The 19,877-nt window shown below is 43.3% G+C and overlaps 1 protein-coding gene across 11 annotated transcripts; it reads right to left on the bottom strand.

Moving 5' to 3' along the window:
* Positions 1-10,873: 10,873 nt before the first annotated feature.
* FST (follistatin) lies at positions 10,874-17,351 on the bottom strand. Of its 11 annotated transcripts, none has more exons than XM_045393702.2 (6): positions 17,101-17,351; positions 14,904-15,095; positions 14,253-14,471; positions 13,642-13,905; positions 12,772-13,002; positions 10,874-12,041 (listed from the first exon to the last, which is right to left on the bottom strand). In XM_045393702.2, the coding sequence occupies exons 1-6, from the start codon at positions 17,183-17,185 to the stop codon at positions 11,959-11,961; spliced, it is 1,074 nt and encodes a 357-aa protein (XP_045249637.1). In that variant the 5' UTR covers positions 17,186-17,351; the 3' UTR covers positions 10,874-11,958. The 11 variants fall into 11 exon arrangements, with proteins under 11 accessions (XP_045249637.1, XP_005556942.1, XP_005556939.1 ...); XM_005556885.4 differs by having other exon boundaries at positions 10,874-12,303; positions 13,681-13,905; XM_005556882.4 differs by having other exon boundaries at positions 13,681-13,905.
* Between the last annotated feature and the right edge of the window lie 2,526 nt (positions 17,352-19,877).

Below are 19,877 nucleotides of genomic sequence, written 5' to 3'. Positions count from 1 at the left end.
AAGTGTATAATTCAATGGCATTTATATAGTCACGGAGTTGGGGAGTTGTTACAGTAGGTAGCTAGTCAGACATAAGCAGGGCAGGAGAGGGCCCCCCTCACCCCTCACCACCACACGGAATGTCAGGTGACCATCAAGTGACGGTCAGGCGGTTGTTAACTGTCTGTCTCAAATAATAATTGGTCGCGCTGGAGTCAGGGAATGGGATCTCCCAATAGATAGAAAACACCTGAAACGATGTTCAGCAGCTTCCCTATGAGATCTCAGGAGCTTGGCAAGTGCGCTTAAGCATGTGCATTCACAGGCAAAGCGACAGAGTTTAAGTGGTATATGACCTCCTACGAAGATTCGACTGGCAAGGGAAGAACGCCTCAAGTGAGCATGCGTACAACTCCAATAAACACGCTGTGCATGCTCCCCTCCCAAGCGCTAGCAGACCGCTGTGCGTGCAGACAGCCCTTCCCAAGGGAAGAATTAGGGGAGAAGGAACGCAAGACCCCAGAAACATGCCAACATATAAAACCCCAAGTCAAAAGGTCAAACCATGCACTGGATCGCTCAAGTTACCCTCTTGGCACTCTTCCAAGTGTATTTTACTTTTCTTCTTTCCTGCTCTAAGGCTTTTTAATAAACTTTCACTCCTGCGCTAAAACTTGCCTCAGTTTCTCCTTTTGCCTTATGCCCCTCAGTCGAATTCTTTCTTCAGAGGAAGCAAGAATTGAAGTTGCTGCAGACCCCATAGAGATAAGGATTTGCTGCCAGTAACAACTATCACTGCCATTGATTTTAGAATGTATTTATTGTCCTAAAAAGAATTCCTGTACCTGTTAGTAGAGTCATTCACCATTTCTCTCCCATTCTTTTAGTTTCTGGCAACCTGGAATCTTCTGTCTCTATAGACTTTTCTATTCTGGGCATCCAGGTGAATTTTTAAAAATGTAGTCTTTCTCTGACAAATTCTCAATTTTATATTGACTTATTACATGTTAATATAAATTTGTTTATATTTTCCTTCTAATTGACTATTGAAACTTTACATTAATACTGAGGTCCTATGGAAGAATTTTGAAAATATTACAGTTGATCCCCCAACTCCTGTAATAAAACATAAATAATGACACCTGTGAGTTTTTGTTTAGGTGTAATTTGGCCCGTAAGATGTAAAAGCACTTCAGGAGAATTTTGAACAGTAAACAATCAACTAATTAGTCAAACAAAATAACCTTCATGATGCTACGTTAGTCTGTATTCATTACCTATTCCTAGGTAACAGTGAAGGAAAATGTTTAGCTTAATCTGGTTCTTTTACTTTTTATCATCTAGATCTCTGGCACATGTTATTAGCACTGGAGACCTGATTTCCCCATATAAGGGTTTTTATTATTATGAGAATTCTTACTTTTCTAGCCTTTGCTTGAAGTTACCTTGACTCCTCAATGACGTATTTGTAAACAATAGCTCCTGCACTGATCCACTAGAGGCTGGAGTTCAGGAAGCTTTTGTTTACACAATATTCTGCCAAATGCTGTTTGCTTTTGTTTGTTATTTGGGAGATTGCTTCTCTCTGTGTTTTCCTGCTGTTACTGTTCTCTGCTCTATTTCTCTGTCTTCCCCATGTTCCTCTGAATTGTGTTGCAACAATGCATCATTTGGAGGCTGCTGTCTTAGTAAATGGAGCATTTGGCTTGTGGTAGATTGTGAATGGCTTCTGGTTGTTGTATGCTCCTGAGAAAATACCCTTGAACCTTGCTGATATTGATGAATTTTGTTCTCTCTCTTTGACTGTAGCCACTTGCAGTCTTACCTTTAACCACTTAATCCCTATTTTGTTTTTGTTTGTTTGTTTGTTTGATTTTTGAGCTAAGGTCTTGGTCTATCACCGAGGCTGGAGAGTAGTAGGGCAAGCATAGCTCACTGCTGCCTCCAGCTCCTGGGCTAAAGCGATCATCTCACGTTATCCTCCCGAGTAGCTGGGACTACAGATATGCACCATCATGCCTTGCATATATATATATACACACACACGTATATATATACAACTGTGTGTGTGTATATGTATACGTACATACTTTTTTTTGTTTTGTTTTGTTTTGTTTTTTGTAGAGACAAGGTCTTGCTATGCTGCTGTTGCCCAGGCTGGTCTTGAACTCCTGGCCTCAGCCTCCCAAAGTGCTGAGATTACAGGTGTGAATCATCATGCTCAGCAATACTTATCTTTTATTTGGCTTATCTAGTAATGTCTACCTATCACTGTGGCTGCCAAGATCTTTGGGACAATCTTCCTACAATCTTTTGCTTCTCTATGCTGAATCCCACCTCTCAATTTAGAATTTAGGTAATCTTACATTTCCCAGCTTCCCCTGTAGGGACTTAGTTGCATCAGTCAGATGTACTCCCATAAAATTTTGATTTGGAAGGAATCTTTGTGGCGAAACAAGCAAGGTAAAGGGCATTCTTTCAGCAGAGGCAGTAGGTTCTGTGGGTCTGTTATAGAGATGCAGTTTCCTGATCATAGAAGAAGCACGATCAATAAAATATCAGGGTTGGTCATAGAGATCTGCAGTCACTAGCATATGGATTTCAGTTAAAACCTTGATTACATTTGTATACTGAGACATACACAGAAAACTCTATAGATTGAAAAGTGAAGGAGTGGAGAATGGAATTCTTGGCTTACTTGGGAGTCAAGAAATGTGGATAAGTGAAGCAAACCAGGCAAAGGACAAAGGGAGAATGATTGATGCAGTGGACTTGGGGACAATTACCCCATCTAAAGGAGAGAGCTGCTGTTTCCCTGCTCCTGGAGATTGTGCCTGTGTTGTGTCTCAGGGTCAGTGATGCCCAGGTTTCAGACTTTTTCAGGAGAAAGTAGAAATCTAACTTTTTGGGTGAAATTCCCCGAGTTTTAAATATTACCAACTAATTCAAAATTATTTTAGAGATTTGAGTGACCTAATAATATATAAGTCAGATATAGCCCTTGAGTTGCCAGTTTTTGATCCCTGCTTCACTGGAGAGAAGATGAGGTCATCAAGAAAGCCCGTAAGAAATGGAGAGATATGAGGGAGTGGGAATGCAAAAGTCAGGGAAATTGACAAGAGGGAAGCCTGGTTAACACTGCACAATTCAAAGAGTGGTCTTGTTAGATAAGGATCGAATAGTGTCCTTTGTGGCCATTATATAGGGTCTCTTGGAAGTCGTTGGTAACCTCTGTCAAGTCTCTTCAGGAGAATAGTAGGAGAAAAAATAAAATTGCAGTGGTTTGAGGAATGAGAGAGAGGTGAGGCAGTGAAGACAGAGAATGGAGACTACTCCAAGGATTGTGTATAGAAGAAGATAAAAGAAACTTTTTTTTTTTTTTTTTGATACAGAGTCTCATTCTGTCACCCAGGCTGGAGTACAGTGGTGTGATCATGGTTCACTGAAGCCTCAATTTCCCAGTCTGTATTACTCAGAGTTCCCCACACAGACAGAACTGATAGGATACATGTATACATGAAAGAAAGTTTATTAAGAAGAACTGACTCACACAATCACAAAGTGAAGTCCCACGATAGGCCATCTACAAGTTGAGGAACTGGGAAGCCAGTAGTGGCTCAGTTCGAGTCCTAAAGCCTCAAAAGTGAGGAAGCTGACAGTGCAGCCTTCAGTCTGTGGCCAAAGGTCCGAGAGCCTCTGGCAGATCACTGGTATAAGTCCAAGAGTCCAAAGGCCGAAGAACCTTGAGTCTGATATCCAAGGGCAGGAAGCATCCAGCACTGGGAAAAGATGAAAGCCAGAAGACTCAGCAAGCCAGCTTATCTCACCCTGCCGGCTTCGTTCTAGTTGCACTGGCATCCAACTAGATTGGATGATGTCCACCTACATCGAGAGTGGGTCTTCCTCTCCCAGGCCACTGACTCAAATGTTAATCTCCTTTGGCAACATCCTCACAGACACACCCAGAAACAATACTTTACCAGCTATCTGTCCTTCAGTCCAATCAAGATGACACTTAATATTAGCCATCACATGGGCTCAAGTGATCCTCCCACCTCAGCCTCCCAAGTAGCTGGGACTACAGGTGTGCATCACCACGCCCAGCTAATCTTTGTATTTTTCATAGATGTTTGGTTTTGCCACATTGCCCAGTCTGGTCTCAGACTCCTGGGCTCAAGAGATCCTCCCGCCTTGGCCTCCCAAAATTATGAGATTATAGGTGTGAGCCACCACACCTGGACAAAAGAAACTTTTTTTTGAAGGTCTAGTCAAGGCTGAAGTGTGTGTGTGTGTGTGTGCGTGTGTGTATATATATATAAAATAAACATGTTTTATTTATGTAACATGTTTATATATAACAAGTATATATATTTATAAACATGTTTATAAATATATGTATATTTATATACATGTATATGTTTTAATTAAGCAAACTATAATAATTACATTATTTCAATTTTCTATAATCTTAATTTTAAAATTTTGTGGAGTATATTTATAAGCTCAGATGAATAAAACTACTCTGGGGGGAACTTAAAAATGATGGAGGTGAAGTCTGTTAATAGAGTGAGTTTCTTGAGGAGAAGAGAGAAGGTGTGGTGGACAACACAATAAGAAATGGAAGATTCTCTGAGATTAGAGGGACGGAACTTAGAAAAGGTATGGAATTGGGCAAACTTACAGCTAATGACGACAGTGGAGAAAGCTGAGGTAATTCTTTTCCAGTTCAGTAGAAAAGCTAAGGTTCATTGATAGTGAGTGGAGTGGGAGTGAAAAGGCTGCTTGAAGAAAGTGGAGAAGGTTTAAAGACACCAGTGAGGGAAATGGGAAGAAGATATACATATATATACACATATATATATACATACACATATATATATACACACACACACATACATACACATACACACACATATTTAGATAGATATAGATATATAAAATACTGCTCAGGAGGCTAAATAACCCAGTTGAGACCAGATCTCATCCTTGTGGGGTGGCACCGAAGGATTTCACTGTTGCTCTGCAGCATAGGATAGGTGTGAAGAAGGTGGATTTCACTGATTAGTAGTCAGGATTTCAGTCAGAGGGTGTGAGAAAATGGATAGGTATTCAGAAACCCAAGGTTCTGGTGAAGAGGATGGTTGAGGTGATTGAGGTGGAAAATGATACAAGACCAGGAAGGGTGGAATAGCAAGAAAATGGAGAGAGAGGCCCTTTCACCTCTTAGTTCAGACAATGGACCTTGAGGCATTGTTATATCTGAATACATCCCTTGGAAGGTTTCACTTACCATTGCCTGGAGCCTTCATTTCTAGTGCAGCAGGTTGCTTAGATCTCCCTGTCCTTAGAAGAGGTGGTAAGGCAAATAGCAGCTTTGGTTTCCTGACCCATGGATGAGGCTGAAGTAGTATCCTAAGGGATTTTGCAGAACTCCAAGAAGTAAGTAAGTTCTAGAGGAGGGAAGTGGACCAAACACCAGTTAGTGAAAAACCAGAGTTGGAATGTTACTACCCTTCATTCAAAGTTCTAGTCTCTTCTTGGCAAACATACCACCAAATACATATGGCTGGAAGTGATGGTGAAGGCACGTCTACAACTCTTAGTCAACCCAGCTTATGTCTCACTGGGAAGATGGTAGAGGATGACAATATTCTATCAGGAAAAATATGCCTTGTGATTTTTATGGCCAAATGCCTTTGCCACCATGAGGTACATCCCTGTAGCACAGGACCAAGTTATATGTGAGAATTCTGCCCAGGAGACACTGGGGGAACAGGGATTCCCTGAAGCCATACCAGAGGCATGGGTATTCTGGCTGCCTTTGGAACATCAGGGAACTGGGGCTCACTTGGAGCTTGAAATGATTCTAGAGTAGTGGTTCTCAAACCTTAACACACATTAGAATCATTTGGAGAGCTTGTTAAAACATAGCTTCCTGGACCCTACCCTAGTAAATTCGGTTCAGTGGTTCTGGGATAATGCTCAATAACTTGTGTTTCTAACAAGCTCCCAGATCATTCTGGTGTTCTTGGTCTAGGCACTACACCTTCAGCAGCACTGTTTCTATTTGGGAATTGTATTGACTAGGCTCCGGTTCCACATGCCCAATGAAAAAAGTGCTCTAAGTCTGATTTGATGAATTCTCCTGAGGCACTGACTCTCTTTTAGAAGTGCCAGGTGTTGCTGCCTTTTGAGTAATCTAACCCCTCTGCAACCTGCTGTCATTGAACCCTAAGCCCACAGCAATCTCCAGATACTATAGAGACTGGTCTTCACCTCGGTCTTTTGTTGTTATCATTGCTTATGGGTTATACATGACCATTATCATCCCATAGGTGTTTTTTTTTCTTTCTTTCTTTCTTTCTTTTTTTTTTTTTTTGGTGCTGAAAAAGATAGAGATCTATCAAGATCTTTTTCTTCCAAACTGTAATCAATGTAGAGCCCCCTCTTTCTCACCAGGATTGTGACTTTTGCCTCTAACTTCTTAGGACCCAATATTCTTAAGAAAAGTTTATACTTGCTCTTTAGACAGAGACCTGAGTCCTTGGGGAATGAGTACAAGAGATATTTGGTGGGAGTATATCTGGCTCCCAACATTGCCAGTTGGTTCCCTGGCCATTTTCTTAAAATAGAAAAATGACACAGCACTGCCAGAACTACACTTGGTCTAATCCAAAGAGTATGTGTCTGAAGGACTCTGCCACAGGAATCTTGATGATACCAGCCAAGATATCTGAGGTCTAAGGATGGCAAACCCCAGGAACCATCCAGTACTCATGGGGGGATTCCAGCAAAATAGAAGCTGGGATTTGGACATGTCTGGGCAGGTCCACTGACTACGTAGGGCAGGCATGCCTGGTGTCTATTTACGTGACAGCTTTTGACTGAAGAAGAATTGTGTGGTTGCTCTGAAGGGAAACATGTTACTCTTAGGACCCAGGTTTTGAAAACTCTAATAAACAAGTTTATTAATTGTATAATGTATGCGTTATTTCATATCTGACAACTGCACAATTTATACTCGGATTTTTGACAGTTTGGGAATAGTTTATCCTATTATTATCTTTAGGGGTCTATAGTCCTCCTACAGGAAATTGTATCGAAATTAAAGAAGACTGATTTAATTTATTTTTCTGCCAGGAATTGTGCTGGGAGTGTGAATGAAAGGACAAAAGACACATTTTTGTGACTTTGAAAATTTCAGAGGGTGAGTGAATTTTTTCTAAATTTCATGGGAAATAATATATCTAAACCTTTTATTTTGAAAGGTACACTTGCCATACCACATAGAACTTCATGAAGTTTTGCTAAATATTAACATGGATTAAATACTTTAAAGTATGTTTATCTTCCATTTAAAAAATGACTTACGCTTGGGCTTCTGGTCTCGATTGATACATGTTATATGTTGATGTATGTTATATGTGAGAATTCTGCCCAGGAGACTCTGGGGGAACAGGGCTTCCCTGAAGCCCTACCAGAGGCATGGGTATTCTGACTGCCTTTGGAGCATCAGGGAACTGGGGCTTACTTATCACTATGCAAACTGTCTACAGAAGAAGTTCCTCTCATTCATTGTATTTTCAAGGTAAGGTTTGATTGACGAGTTATTATACCACCTTTTTTCTTTAATTAATCGTAGTTTTTTTTTTTTTTTTTTTTTGAGACGGAGTCTCGCTCTGTCGCCCAGGCTGGAGTGCAGTGGCCGGATCTCAGCTCACTGCAAGCTCCGCCTCCCGGGTTTACGCCGTTCTCCTGCCTCAGCCTCCCGAGTAGCTGGGACTACAGGCGCCCGCCACCTCGCTCGGCTAGTTTTTTGTATTTTTTTTTTTTTTTTTAGTAGAGACAGGGTTTCACTGTGTTAGCCAGGATGGTCTAGATCTCCTGACCTCGTGATCCGCCCGTCTCGGCCTCCCAAAGTGCTGGGATTACAGACTTGAGCCACCGCACCCGGCCCTAATTAATCGTAGTTATTATAATATTAGGGGACACTTATTTTCTGACTGTTTTTTAAGTGCCAGGCACAAATCTAAGCACTTTACACGTTATATCTCTTTTAATCCTCGCAACATTGTAATGAGAGAGAGACTTTCATTGTTGTGGTTACATAGATGAGGAAACTGAAGTACATAGGGATTAAACTGCTTGTCAAATAATATATAGCAAGCAGTGGGGAGAATGAGGGTGTTGGGTGTTTGGAGTGTTACAGTGAAGGTACTAATCACTCCAAATTTAAAGATCATTATAGAAAAGGCTGTTTCTCAGTTTGGGCATGGTTTAAGTGTTAGGAATTCTTTCATTGCACATGTGAATTCCCCAAGCAGCCTTGCTAAAGTCACTGGAATTGTTTTCCAGTCTTTTGATCATACAAAACCATTTTTTAAATGACTCCGATAGTTCATTCTTTTCCCAGATAATGGGGAGAAGCAGTTTGCTGTGCATCTCTCCTTCCTGAGAATGACTTTTTTAAAAAAAAGCATTAGCTTTTTATTTGGATATGCAATATTTTCAAACTCATAGGAAAGTTGCAAAAATAAAGATAGTGCTAAAAACAGCCTATAACTTTTATTCAGATTTGCTTATTGTTAACATTTTATTCCATTTCCTTTATCATTCATGTACTCCCTCTTTGCATGCATGTGAAAAAAATAATAAAACCTATAATTATTTTTCGAAGTCATTTAAGAGTAAGTTTTATACATTGTGGCCCTTTTTCCAAAATATTTTAGTGTGTATTTCCTGAGTCAAATAGTATTCTCTCACATAACCACAATACAGTAATCAAATTTTAGTAGATTTAACATTGAGGCAACATTTCAATCTTTGGACAGTATTCTGATTTTATCAATTGGCCCAGTATTGTTATTTACAGCATTATTTTCCTTAGGAACAAGATCTGATCAAAGGTCGGGTCCTGCATTTAGCTATCCCATTTGAGAGTAACTTTAATTAGCCAGACTTTATTTTTGTTATACTTGAGGAATCATATCCCTTGTAGTATATAAACATTTTAGTTTAAATTCGGTTTCTGACAGATCTTTTATTATTAATTTATATTTTGTATTTCCATTCTATTAATTACACTATATGCATGTGAATTAGACTTTTTTTGGGCCATAGTTGAAATTCTAACAACAGTCTAAATATATTAATCTACTTTTAATTTTAAAAGCGATTTCTATTTTTTTGGTACTAATAAGTGTAATACTAGGTGACTGGAAAAGTGGAAAACTCCAAGGAGGAAAATGAGATACTGTCTAGTGTTTAAGAGGAATGATTGATGCTGACAAATTTGGAATAAAAATTTTAAATAAATAATCTGGATGTTTTTTAAAAGGCAAGCTGTTGATTTTATCACTTCCCCTTGCCAAGACACACATCGGTGCCTGTTAAATTTGACGTTTTTACTCTGATCGTCAACGGCAGCTTTAAAGCATCTGTAGCATCCCGGGATCAAGCAACAAATCAACTCCAGGAAGGGCTGTGAAACTATATCTGCCTGTCCCTCTTTCCCTTCCCGAGAGCCTCTCTCTAGTGGCAAGCCAGTAGCTAATCTACACTGGAGAAGTTACGACGCTTGTCTTCTTGCAGTTAATGGCAGCCTGTTTGTTTTCTGCACCTCTCTTTCCCTTTTTGGGAACACAGGGCTGAAAGGTAGTAAGATCCAACAGGGCCCTAATCATTATACAAACTGTCTACTGAAGGGGTTCCTCTACCTCCACCAAATTTCTCATTAGGTGGCCACAGTTGAGAGCCAACAGTCTCTGGCAACAATTTTGAATGACTATTCATATTAAAGAGGCTTTTCACAAAAGGGATACACTTTTAAGAAGAACCGGGTCATGGTGTTTGAAGGAAATGATATGTTTATTATTGTTTAGCAATGTTGGCAATATTGACTATACTTTGCTCTTTCCCTCCCATAGTCCTGATACTTTACATCTTAAATTTCTGATATTTTTAATATAATTCGGCTTTGAATATGTAAGTACATAATTGGAATTGGAATTGAATTGGAAACTTGTGTTGATGATCTAGTTATGTATTCTTATGCATTACAACATATTATAGGTACTACTGAATGATGGCCCAAATGCCAGTCTGAGGCTTGCATCTTGTACTTCTTTGATATTTTTAATATATTTAGGCTTTGAATATGTAGCACACAATGAATTGGAAACTTATGCTTATGATCTAGTTATGTTTTCGCATGTATTACAGGGACCATTGACTGATGTCCTAAACACCATTCTGAAGCTCTAATAGTGTCTAAATTGTGAAATATTGATACATTTTCTCTTACAATGAATGACATTATTTGATCCCCATAAACCATGGGTATCATCGTGGAAATTCACCTCTACCCCATTCCCACCTCATCAAGTCCCTAACATTCCAACACTGTAATGCCTACTTCTGCAGCTGACATTCTGATTTCTAGAATGTGCTTGTCAAATATTATGTCTGTTATCACCTTTCCTTGTGATGTGTGTTGTGTTTTAGAAGACTGAAACTGCACTGTATTTATAGGAAAGTAAGATAAAGGGTGTCCCTGGCTATGGTGATGAGCTTGCAACAAGGACAGCTAAAATGATGGTGCTTTTAAAGAGGAAATATTAGCCTTGGTATATTGCAGGAAAGAACCCACATCTACAGTCTGTTCCTTCTCTGGTTAGTGACAGGTATATGCTACGCTTACAGTGGGGTTTCTAGACCTCAGATCCCTTTATCTTTCAAACTCCAGTGAAGTGATCTATAACTAACCTCACTCTGGAGCTTCTACTGCCCTGGTCATGTAATTTCAGAGATAGCTACATTCCTCAGCAAGGGTATCATACACATTTTTACTCAAAAGTCCAAATAACTTCTTTTGCATCATCAGGAATTGAAACCATTGGCTTTTTAAAATTTTTTATTTTTTCACTCATCATTTATTTACAAATACACATTATAATTTTTATATACATTGCACATTTACATGGTAGAAAAGTACAAAACTATATATTTAAATGAATTTATATTTTAACTTGCCATGTTTGAAAATATAAAATTGCATCGAAAAAAGTATTATGAAAAGCAAGAAACTTGAACTGATAAAGCTTTGATAAAACTTTTAGTGACACATTGGTTGAAAAAGAACTAATTTAAAAGGTACAGCTGACTAGCTTAAAGGAAACACCTAACAAAAGGTTGAATGTGTAGCCTTCACTATCCTTTAGTCTCCTGACACCCACATCATTTCTTTGTATCTGTAACATATTAAAAGTACATTACTAGAATTCTAATCATCTCCTCTCTCACAAATGTCTTCATCATAACAAAAGAACTGAAGTAGGAGTTTCCTCAAAGATGCTTATCCTCTGTACCTTGTATTTGAGTAAGAGTTATAATGCCTTTTGGTCAGTCAAGGTTCCTTGTAAACAAAACCCGAGGGATCATGTATGTACAGATCAGGCAGCAGAGAATCCAATAAATAAACATGACAGAAACTGACATGCAAGTTTGTTGAAAGTGGAAAAGAGTCTAACAGTGAAATGAAGGGAGACAGATGAGTGAATAGTAAGGAATGGACTTAAATGGTTTACAAGGAAAAAAAGCTTTTACTTTACAAGCAAGAGACCTCACAATAAATAACAACTGCTCTTCCTTTCACGAATAAATTTCTTCAAAAACAAGGTATACAGTCAACCAGACATTTTATGTATAAATTATAAAACATGACACAGTATAAATAAATGTCTACAAGTCTCAACTATGGGCCTCATCCAGTAGACCTCACAATGAATGCCTCTCCGTGTCCAATGAGTAACAAGGTGGCCTGGGAGAGAGCTTTAGGACAAAGGTCCTTTAATGTATAGTTTTCCCCCCAAATAAATAAGCATACACTTATTTACAGTATGGACAATATATTTTTCTTTTTTTTCTTTTTTCTTTTTCTTTGCCCAAAGGCTATGTCAACACTGAACACTTGTAGAGAGTTTACCACTCTAGAATAGAAGATATAGGAAAGCTGTAGTCCTGGTCTTCATCTTCCTCCTCTTCCTCGGTGTCTTCCGAAATGGCTAGATGGGGGAATACAGGGGAGCTGTTGTTTAAATACGGACAACAACAGCGCAGAAGCAGCTCAGTGTATGTTTTCAAAGCCCTCTGATACAGCCATATTACAGCGTTGCATTTTTATGTGACTTGCAGTGAGATGCTTTTTTTGTTTTTGGCATCTGCTGTTATGCAATAAGTTAAAAAAAAATTTAAAGCATAATCTATGAAGTCAAAAACTGCAGAAAGTTCTGAAGAATCAATGGCTCAGGTTTTACGGGCAGATTCCTGAAATTAGATAAAAAGCGCTCTTGTGTTCTAGGTATAACTGCTTTGGGTCCTTAATTCAGAGTTAGTAGAGGCAACTGCAAAAAGCAGCAGCCCATGTATGATAATATGAAGCTGTCTTTGGAAAAAAAAAAAAAAACAAAAAACTTTTGAAGCAGTTAGTTTAGATTCAAATGTTAATAAAGCAAACAGCAAAGCATACTACCAAAGCACAAGAAATAGGGGAAAACAACTGGAAATAGATTTTTAGAGGCAACCCCATTGATGATCACCGGATAAATCCTAAAAGCCAAGAAACATTGCAGAGAATTTTTCTGTGGATTATTGAATTGCTGGTGATACTTAGCAGCTTCCTAATTTGAACAGAAATGAATTTATGTGGGAGATCTGCGTGCTTTGTAAGTGTCCATTCCCTAGGGATTGCCTGGGAAAGCCTTAAATGGCAGCAAGGTTAAAAATCACACTTACAGTTGCAAGATCCGGAGTGCTTTACTTCCAGCAGCACACCTGAGGAGCAGGCAGCTTCCTTCATGGCACACTCACTGGCATAAGTGGCATTGTCACTGGCACAGACAGGCTCATCCGACTTACTGTCAGGGCACAGCTCATCACAGAGGGAACACCGGCCTCTCCCAACCTTGAAATCCCATAAACATTTTTTCCCACCAGTGCACTGGATATCTTCACAGGACTTTGCTTCTAGGATATAATACATCTGTGATGAGTAAACTGATTTCCCCATATCCCCCTTTTCTCCCTTTCTCTAGTCCTCTATCAATAAATATAAACATAATTTATGTCTTATTACTAATGGGGGTAATGGAGATATTAAGCAAAAATGCTGGATAATAAAACTGAAACTCAAATGCATACACACATACACACACACAAAACCTCTGCAGTTTCTTACATACTACATTAGTGCATTAAAATAGTATTTTTTTTAGAACAGAATTTTACAATATTCTCAAGTTAAATATGTATCTTATTATTTCCCACAAGTGGGATCTTTTACAAATGAAAGAATTCCATTAATTACTAGAATCTGATAACAGATTTCTGGAACTGCTAAGTAATTATTTTTCGCTTCCAGCAAGTCTGGCACTTAAAAAAATGTGTAAAATTGAGTGAGTTCTAAGTTTTCTAAGATGGAATACTGTTTCTTGCTTCCTGCTGGCATTTGAATATATGTGTCAATGCCTCCAGAAGACAACGGTTTCCATGAGGAATGCTGTGGTCATAACAGACCCCAAATTGCAGCATATTTCTCCCTATGGTGTTTTGGGATGCCTTGGGCTTACTTATTTGTTAACCCCACAGTTTAATACTAGAACTAGCCTGTTTTCTCTTTTTCCTTCCTCAATCCGGAATACCTACTGATACACTTTCCCTCATAGGCTAATCCAATAGATCTGCCCAGCAGGCAGGTAGCCTTTCTCAGGTGGCAGGCACTGGAGTAGGTGACTCCATCATTCCCACAGAGATATTGCTCAGAGGAAGTGGGCTCTGGGCAAATCCGATTACAGGTCACACAGTAGGCATTATTGGTCTGGTCCACCACACATGTGGAGCTGCCTGGACAGAAAACATCCCGACAAGTCTCTGGAACAAAGAAGGAAACACACATGAATAGGTACCTTCTAGTGCTTAGGGAGCGAGCACTTGAAGTTACCAAGGCAATCATGACACTGAAGCATCCAGCTTTCAAAAGGCAATTTTGGGAGCCCTGTAGTTTCCAAGAGAGAATCTATGACTCTAGGTTGGTCCCCTCAGTGTTCTTAATGAGTCTCTAGAAGTTAGAAAAGGACTCCTTTTTGGTTTCAGTATTATTATTATCAGGCTCTTACTGTGGACTACACCATCCCCCAGAGGTCTCCTAGAGGGTCTACTTTAGGTACAAAGCTGGAGGAGGGGACAGATCCAGTCTTGCTCAACAGGGTAGGACCTACTTTTACATCTGCCTTGGTACTGGACTTCCAGTTCTGGCTGCTCTTTACATCTTGCCTTTAGGAGTGCACATTCATTGCGGTAGGTTTTCCCGTCCAGCCCGCAGACTGGACCCTTCCAGGTGATGTTGGAACAATCCGGGGCGCAGACGCAGCGGGGTTTGTTCTTCTTGTTCATTCGGCATTTTTTCCCAGGTCCACAGTCCACGTTCTCACACGTTTCTGTGAGTTGGAAACAGGCATGGATTAAAACCAGAGCCAGGCAGTCTGCAGGTCAGCCAGGAGGGCTTCGGGTGCCTTGCGCAATCATGCAGCCCTGAGTTTGCGCTGGAGGGGCCCCAGGCTCTCTCCTAGAAGATTGGGAGTTGATGAAAGAGTGCGGACCTTCGGTTGTGCCCCAAACCCAGATTTCTCTCATCAAGGGGCACAGGTTGGTGGGCTTCACCACCACACTTGGCTAAGAAGTCTGGGGTGTTTTACCTACAGCCTGTAACAGGCAGAATTCGAGTCTGCACGGCTTACCAGGGCAAGGGACAGAAAGGGGAAGCCCACGAACAAAGCTCTCCTACTCCCAAACCCCAGTCAGGTAGTGGGGAAGCTAAGGGTAAGACGCCCTCTACTGAGGGCCTGGAAGTCGGGAAGAAGGAGTCCTACCTTTACAGGGGATGCAGTTGGGGGCTCCCCCGTTGAAAATCATCCACTTGAAGAGTGTGTTGTCATTCACGTCCTCCTCGGTCCATGAGGTGCTCAGACGGCCGGTGCTGCAGCACTCCTCCTTGCTCAGTTCGGTCTTGTACAGGACCTGGCAGCGGCCGTTCTTCGCTTGACGGAGCCAGCAGTTCCCAGCTGTGAAGAGACGGGGTGGGGAGGTGGGTGAGTGAGCAGTGAGCAGTGAGCGGTAGCAAGGCAGGGAGAGCGAGGTGGCGAGCGAAGGAGACCTGGCGGGGATGGGGAGGGGGTGAGCGTGGAGGAGGGGAAGTGAGAGAGACGCCGGAGAAAAGTAGGAAATAAATCGAAAGGGGTGGAAGGGTGGATAAAGAAGCGGGGGGGTGGGGGAAGCCCTGATCACAGAGATGGGAGGTGGGCGAGAGGGAGGGAGGGAGAAAGGGAGAAGACAGGGCGCCCCAGCCATATCAATGTCAGTTACCAGTGACCCAGACACAACACGTGCAGCTTGCACTGACTTTTACTAGACTGTTTACTTTTATTCGTCCCATTTCATAACCTGCAGAGACTCGAAGAGCAGATTAAAGAACCTGACAAAAACAGGATGCGACGTATGTTTTTACATGTTGGTTTCATGTAGGCGGTACAGGAATTATTTGTGACAGGGGTTAAGAAAGTAAGAGAATGAGAGAGAGGAGAGGAGAGGAGAGAGATGGGGGCGGAGAGAGAGAGAAGGAAAGAGAAAAAAAGAAAGAGAAAGAAAGGAAGAAAGGAAAGAAAGAGAGAGAGAAAGAAAGAAAAGAAAGAAAGAGAGAGAGAGAAACAGATCAAGCAAAAGGCACTTCTGAAAAATGAAAGCAAAAAGCAACCCGGCCCAGCCCGGAGCTACCCCGCGCGGCCTCCAGGCGCAGCCCGCCCGACGGGCCCGTTTTGCAATCTGCCAGACCCGAGCACGCCCGCGGCCACCGCGATCTTTCGAAATCTCCGAGGGCTGCTTTCCTCCGCGCCTACGTCCGGGCACCAGGCAAAGCCTCTCCCCTAAAGGCGGGCAACCCAGCGCAGAGACTTGCAGACGGCGAGGGGCAGTGCCCAGGAGGGCAGTTTACAACATACTTAAAATGTTAACGCTGAAGCAGGGAAAGTAATGCCTTAAGGGGGGTGGGGGAGGAGGCTTCCTACCATTTCACGGTTATATGTACCTATCTCATACCTAGCAAGAAGTATTTGCAAGTGATTTCTCCCTCTTCCCCCTTTTTAATGTTCGCATTTGGGTCGGTAAGACTTCTCATTAATCACCAATAAGACTTTAACAATCATTGGATCGCAAGCTGCTATTATTATTTTAAACATTCTGCCCAAAGACTAATTGAAAATAAACAAATCTATTTTTAAAAGGCAAGCTTCAGAAATTTGCTCTTAACCCATTTCAGAATTTAAGTCAGTTATGGGCTGCTCACTGTTTTACAGAAAGCTAAGAGTCAGAAAGAAGAATGAAGCAGAGGGGAAAAAAACTCAAAGTGCTCAAAGCACTTTGGGGTAATAATTTGGCTTTTCTTTTTTCTTTTTTTTTTTTTTGCGAGTATGGGGGATGGGGTTGGAAGAAGCATCCACTAGGCAGAAAGCTAATTCCCTTCAAAATTTTCAGCACCCACATTTCCAAGTTTGGGCAAAGTTTCTGAAACTACGTCCCCCAGTCACCAAAGAAATTCAGTATCTGTCCCCCAACCCCCCAGGTTTTCTTTTCTTTCTTTCTTTTTTCTTTTTCTTTCTTTTTTTTTTTAAGTATCCGAAAGATGTGGCAGGGAGAGAGATGAGACTGCAAATGGGTCGACTGAAATCTCCAGGCTACTACTGATACTTGTTCTCCTTCTTCAGAGCCAAACTGAGGAGATCACATCTAAAGTTATCATGGCCAGAACTTTAGATCTGCCAGAGCATCTAACCCTAACTACTAAGACCCCAGCTCGCTCCCTTTCCTTTTTCAAGATAACCGAGCTCCAAACTCCGTTTCCAGTCCTGAAGTGTCTTTGCCCACAATTTTCCCACTCCTCTCCATCCCGGAGTCCCCAAGTTGGTCCAACATCTTCCGAGAGCAGCGTTGCTCAGAACAGACCAAGTGGAGACCACAGAAAAGTCGACCCTCTGCTCTCAGCCGAGCCTCCCCAGCTCATCCCCCCTCGCTTACCCTGGGCACTGCGGTCCTCCATGAACTGGCAGAGCAGTAGCAGCAGGAGGCAAAGCCCACCCGGCTGGTGCCTTGCGCGGACCATCCTGGGGGCAGGCGCGGGGCGAGGAGCGCTGCGGCGCGGGGAGCCGGCGCGGCGGCGGGTGGCTCGGAAGAGCGGCGCGCGTCGCAGAGGCCAGCGGCGGAGGGCGCAGCGATCCTGGCGCAGCCCCGCGCTCGCCGCCGGCCGCCCGCGCGATTCAATGGACGTCAGAAGCCGGGCGCAGCCGCGCTTTAAATCTAGACGGGGGTCTCCGCGGTTTGCGGTGGGCGGTCTCCCAGTGTGTGGGGCTGTGGGAGGGCGGCCGCGAGCGAGGGTGTGCGCGGCTCCTTGGGGGTGGGGAGCTTTTAAAAGTTCAGTGTGAATCAGGTGACATTTCCCACCTTCTGGAAACCCTTCCCAATTATCTTTCGGAGATGCCCGAAATCAAAACGGCTGGAGGGGAATCGGCGAGTTCTTATTTGCGTAGGAGCGAGAGGGAGGGGGAAGGCGACCGGGGCGGGGGTTGGGGGCGACGCGTCGGGGGTGGGGAGTGGGGAAGAACACCCACTTCAAGTCCTGCTCGCCGCCGCTCGCCGGCAGCGCCGGCGCGCCCGGGGTGGCGGGTGTGTGTGTGAGTGTGTGTGCGCGCGCGAGTGTGAGAGGGAGGGCGCGGTGGGGGCGCTGGAGGCGGCGGCGGGGGAAGCGGGGGAACCCGGGAGTTTGTCTCCGTGCTGCCTCTCCTCCGCTCCAAAGAGACTTTGCAAACGCCGGGAGAGCCCCAGGCTGCCCAAATATCCCGACCCAGGTCGGGTCGGAGCGCGTCGGCCTCGCGGCGGTTCCGGGCACCCGCAGCCTGGGTGCAGGACCCGCGAGGTTTTGTGTCTGCGTCTGTGCGTGCCTGACTTTGCGGCCACCCCTAGCCCAGAGGTGTTGCTAGGAACCCCGGCCCCGGCACCTTCCACCCTGGCAGAGCGCTGCCGAGACGCGGCCCTTGGTCTGGGAGAGTCAGAAGCAAACAAAAATGTTTAACACCTCAGGCCCGGTCTCCCCCCCCCCCCCCCACCCCCGGCACAGCCTCGCCCTCTCCCTTTCTTTTCTCCCCTTTCACTTCGCGGCGTCTGGAGTCGGAGCCTGGAGCGGGGGCGCCGACGTAGGCGGTCTGGCCCCCCTCCTTCCTCCCCGGCCTGGAGACTCCCCAGTTTCTGTCCTGTGTGCCTCTGTCTGTCTCTCAGTCTCCTCGGCTCCAATCTCTCTCTCTCTCTCTCTCTCTCTCTCTCTCTCTCTCTCTCTCTCTCTCTCTCCCCCTTCTCTCTTTTCGCAGAATAAAAAAGATTGCAACATCCATAATGAACTTCTGTAGCCTCACTTTATTAAGTACAGTGCCTGGCATTCTTCGCTGAAAGTTGGCGGGTCTCTCATTTATAACATTTTTGGCACCGCTGAATGAAACTGAGGAGGCGATATTTCCTTTTATATAAAACGATTACTTCACGGAAAATGCTATATTGTTTATTCCAAAGCTGCCTTTTAAATTTTTGTTCTTTTCGCTTCTGAAGCCCGAAGGCCAACAGACAGCGAAGTATGCAGACAAAATTCTTGGACATTCGCAGGTCACTGGGATTTGTTCTACGAATTTCAAATCCGCCCTTCTTCCCCCATCAACCCCCTGTAACTCCCCTCCCCCCGCCAGACCCTCCCCCAGTCCTCCTCTCGCCCTCCCACCCCCCATCTTCCATCAACCTTCCCCCCTCCACAACTGCAAATAACTCAGTGATAACAGATTTTTTTCCACCAACTGCAGGAGATAGTGCTAATCTTTTAATAAAAGATCCCATTACAATGGGATCTGTCTGGACAGACTATAATAGATCCCGAAATACAGCCGTGCTAATATTAGAAGACAGTTGTTTGGGTGCCTCTCAGACGGGCCCAAGCCCCCCTTTGAAAGTGGGCATGAATCACAAAGCCCCGCGGCCGCCGCACCTGCACCGCGCGCATTCGGTGCAGCAGGCTGGTAAAAACGGGTGACCTCGCCGCCGCTTTTCGCTTTATAATTACCGTCGTGAGGACGGGAGGGGAGGGGGCTCGGGCGGCCCGGGAGAGGCTGTCTTTTTGCTCACTTCAGACGGCTGTGGGGGCTCCACATCCTTCTTAATCTTCCGGAATCATTCTCTGTTTCTATCTCGCTGTCTCTTTCCCCTTCTCCCTTTCCCTCCAGTCCTCCCAGCCATTCCCTCCGGTCTCTTTCCCCTACTCCTTCCCCTCTTCTCTCCTTCCCTCCCTCTACCCGGACTCTACCCGTACTCTCCCTCCCTTTTCTCCCTCTCTTTCTTTTCCAGTCTCCTTTTCTCTCTTCCCTCCAACTCATTAATGTAGAGTTGTTTAGTGCCCTCTAATGGCAGACGACATTAACAATTAATAGCAAACTGTCCCCTTTGCAGGAGCCGCCACTCAATGGCGGAGTTCCAAAGCTGAATTTATTTCTTCTTCTTTATTCAGAGAAATGGTATAGTCCTTATACAATGATGTGCTGGAGGGAAAGTTTGTTTTCTCTGCTTCAAGGTTCCCCAACCCCCGTCCGGGGAAAAGTTAAAGGAAAGAGAACCTAACAAATATTGTTACTTGACTTTTTCCCCCCACCCTGTCTTTTAATGGCAGCAAGAGACACAGCTTCTTTTTAAGTTAGGGGTATCAAACTGTATATCCGAGGTTGAAAAATAAACATTCCAAATGCATAAAAGCTCTTAAATGGTAA

The sequence above is a fragment of the Macaca fascicularis genome, chromosome 6 (assembly GCF_037993035.2).
Source record: "Macaca fascicularis isolate 582-1 chromosome 6, T2T-MFA8v1.1".
NCBI lineage: Eukaryota > Metazoa > Chordata > Mammalia > Primates > Cercopithecidae > Macaca > Macaca fascicularis.
The sequence above is the reverse complement of the archived record's forward strand: the minus strand, read 5'-3'. Positions and strand labels throughout refer to the sequence as shown.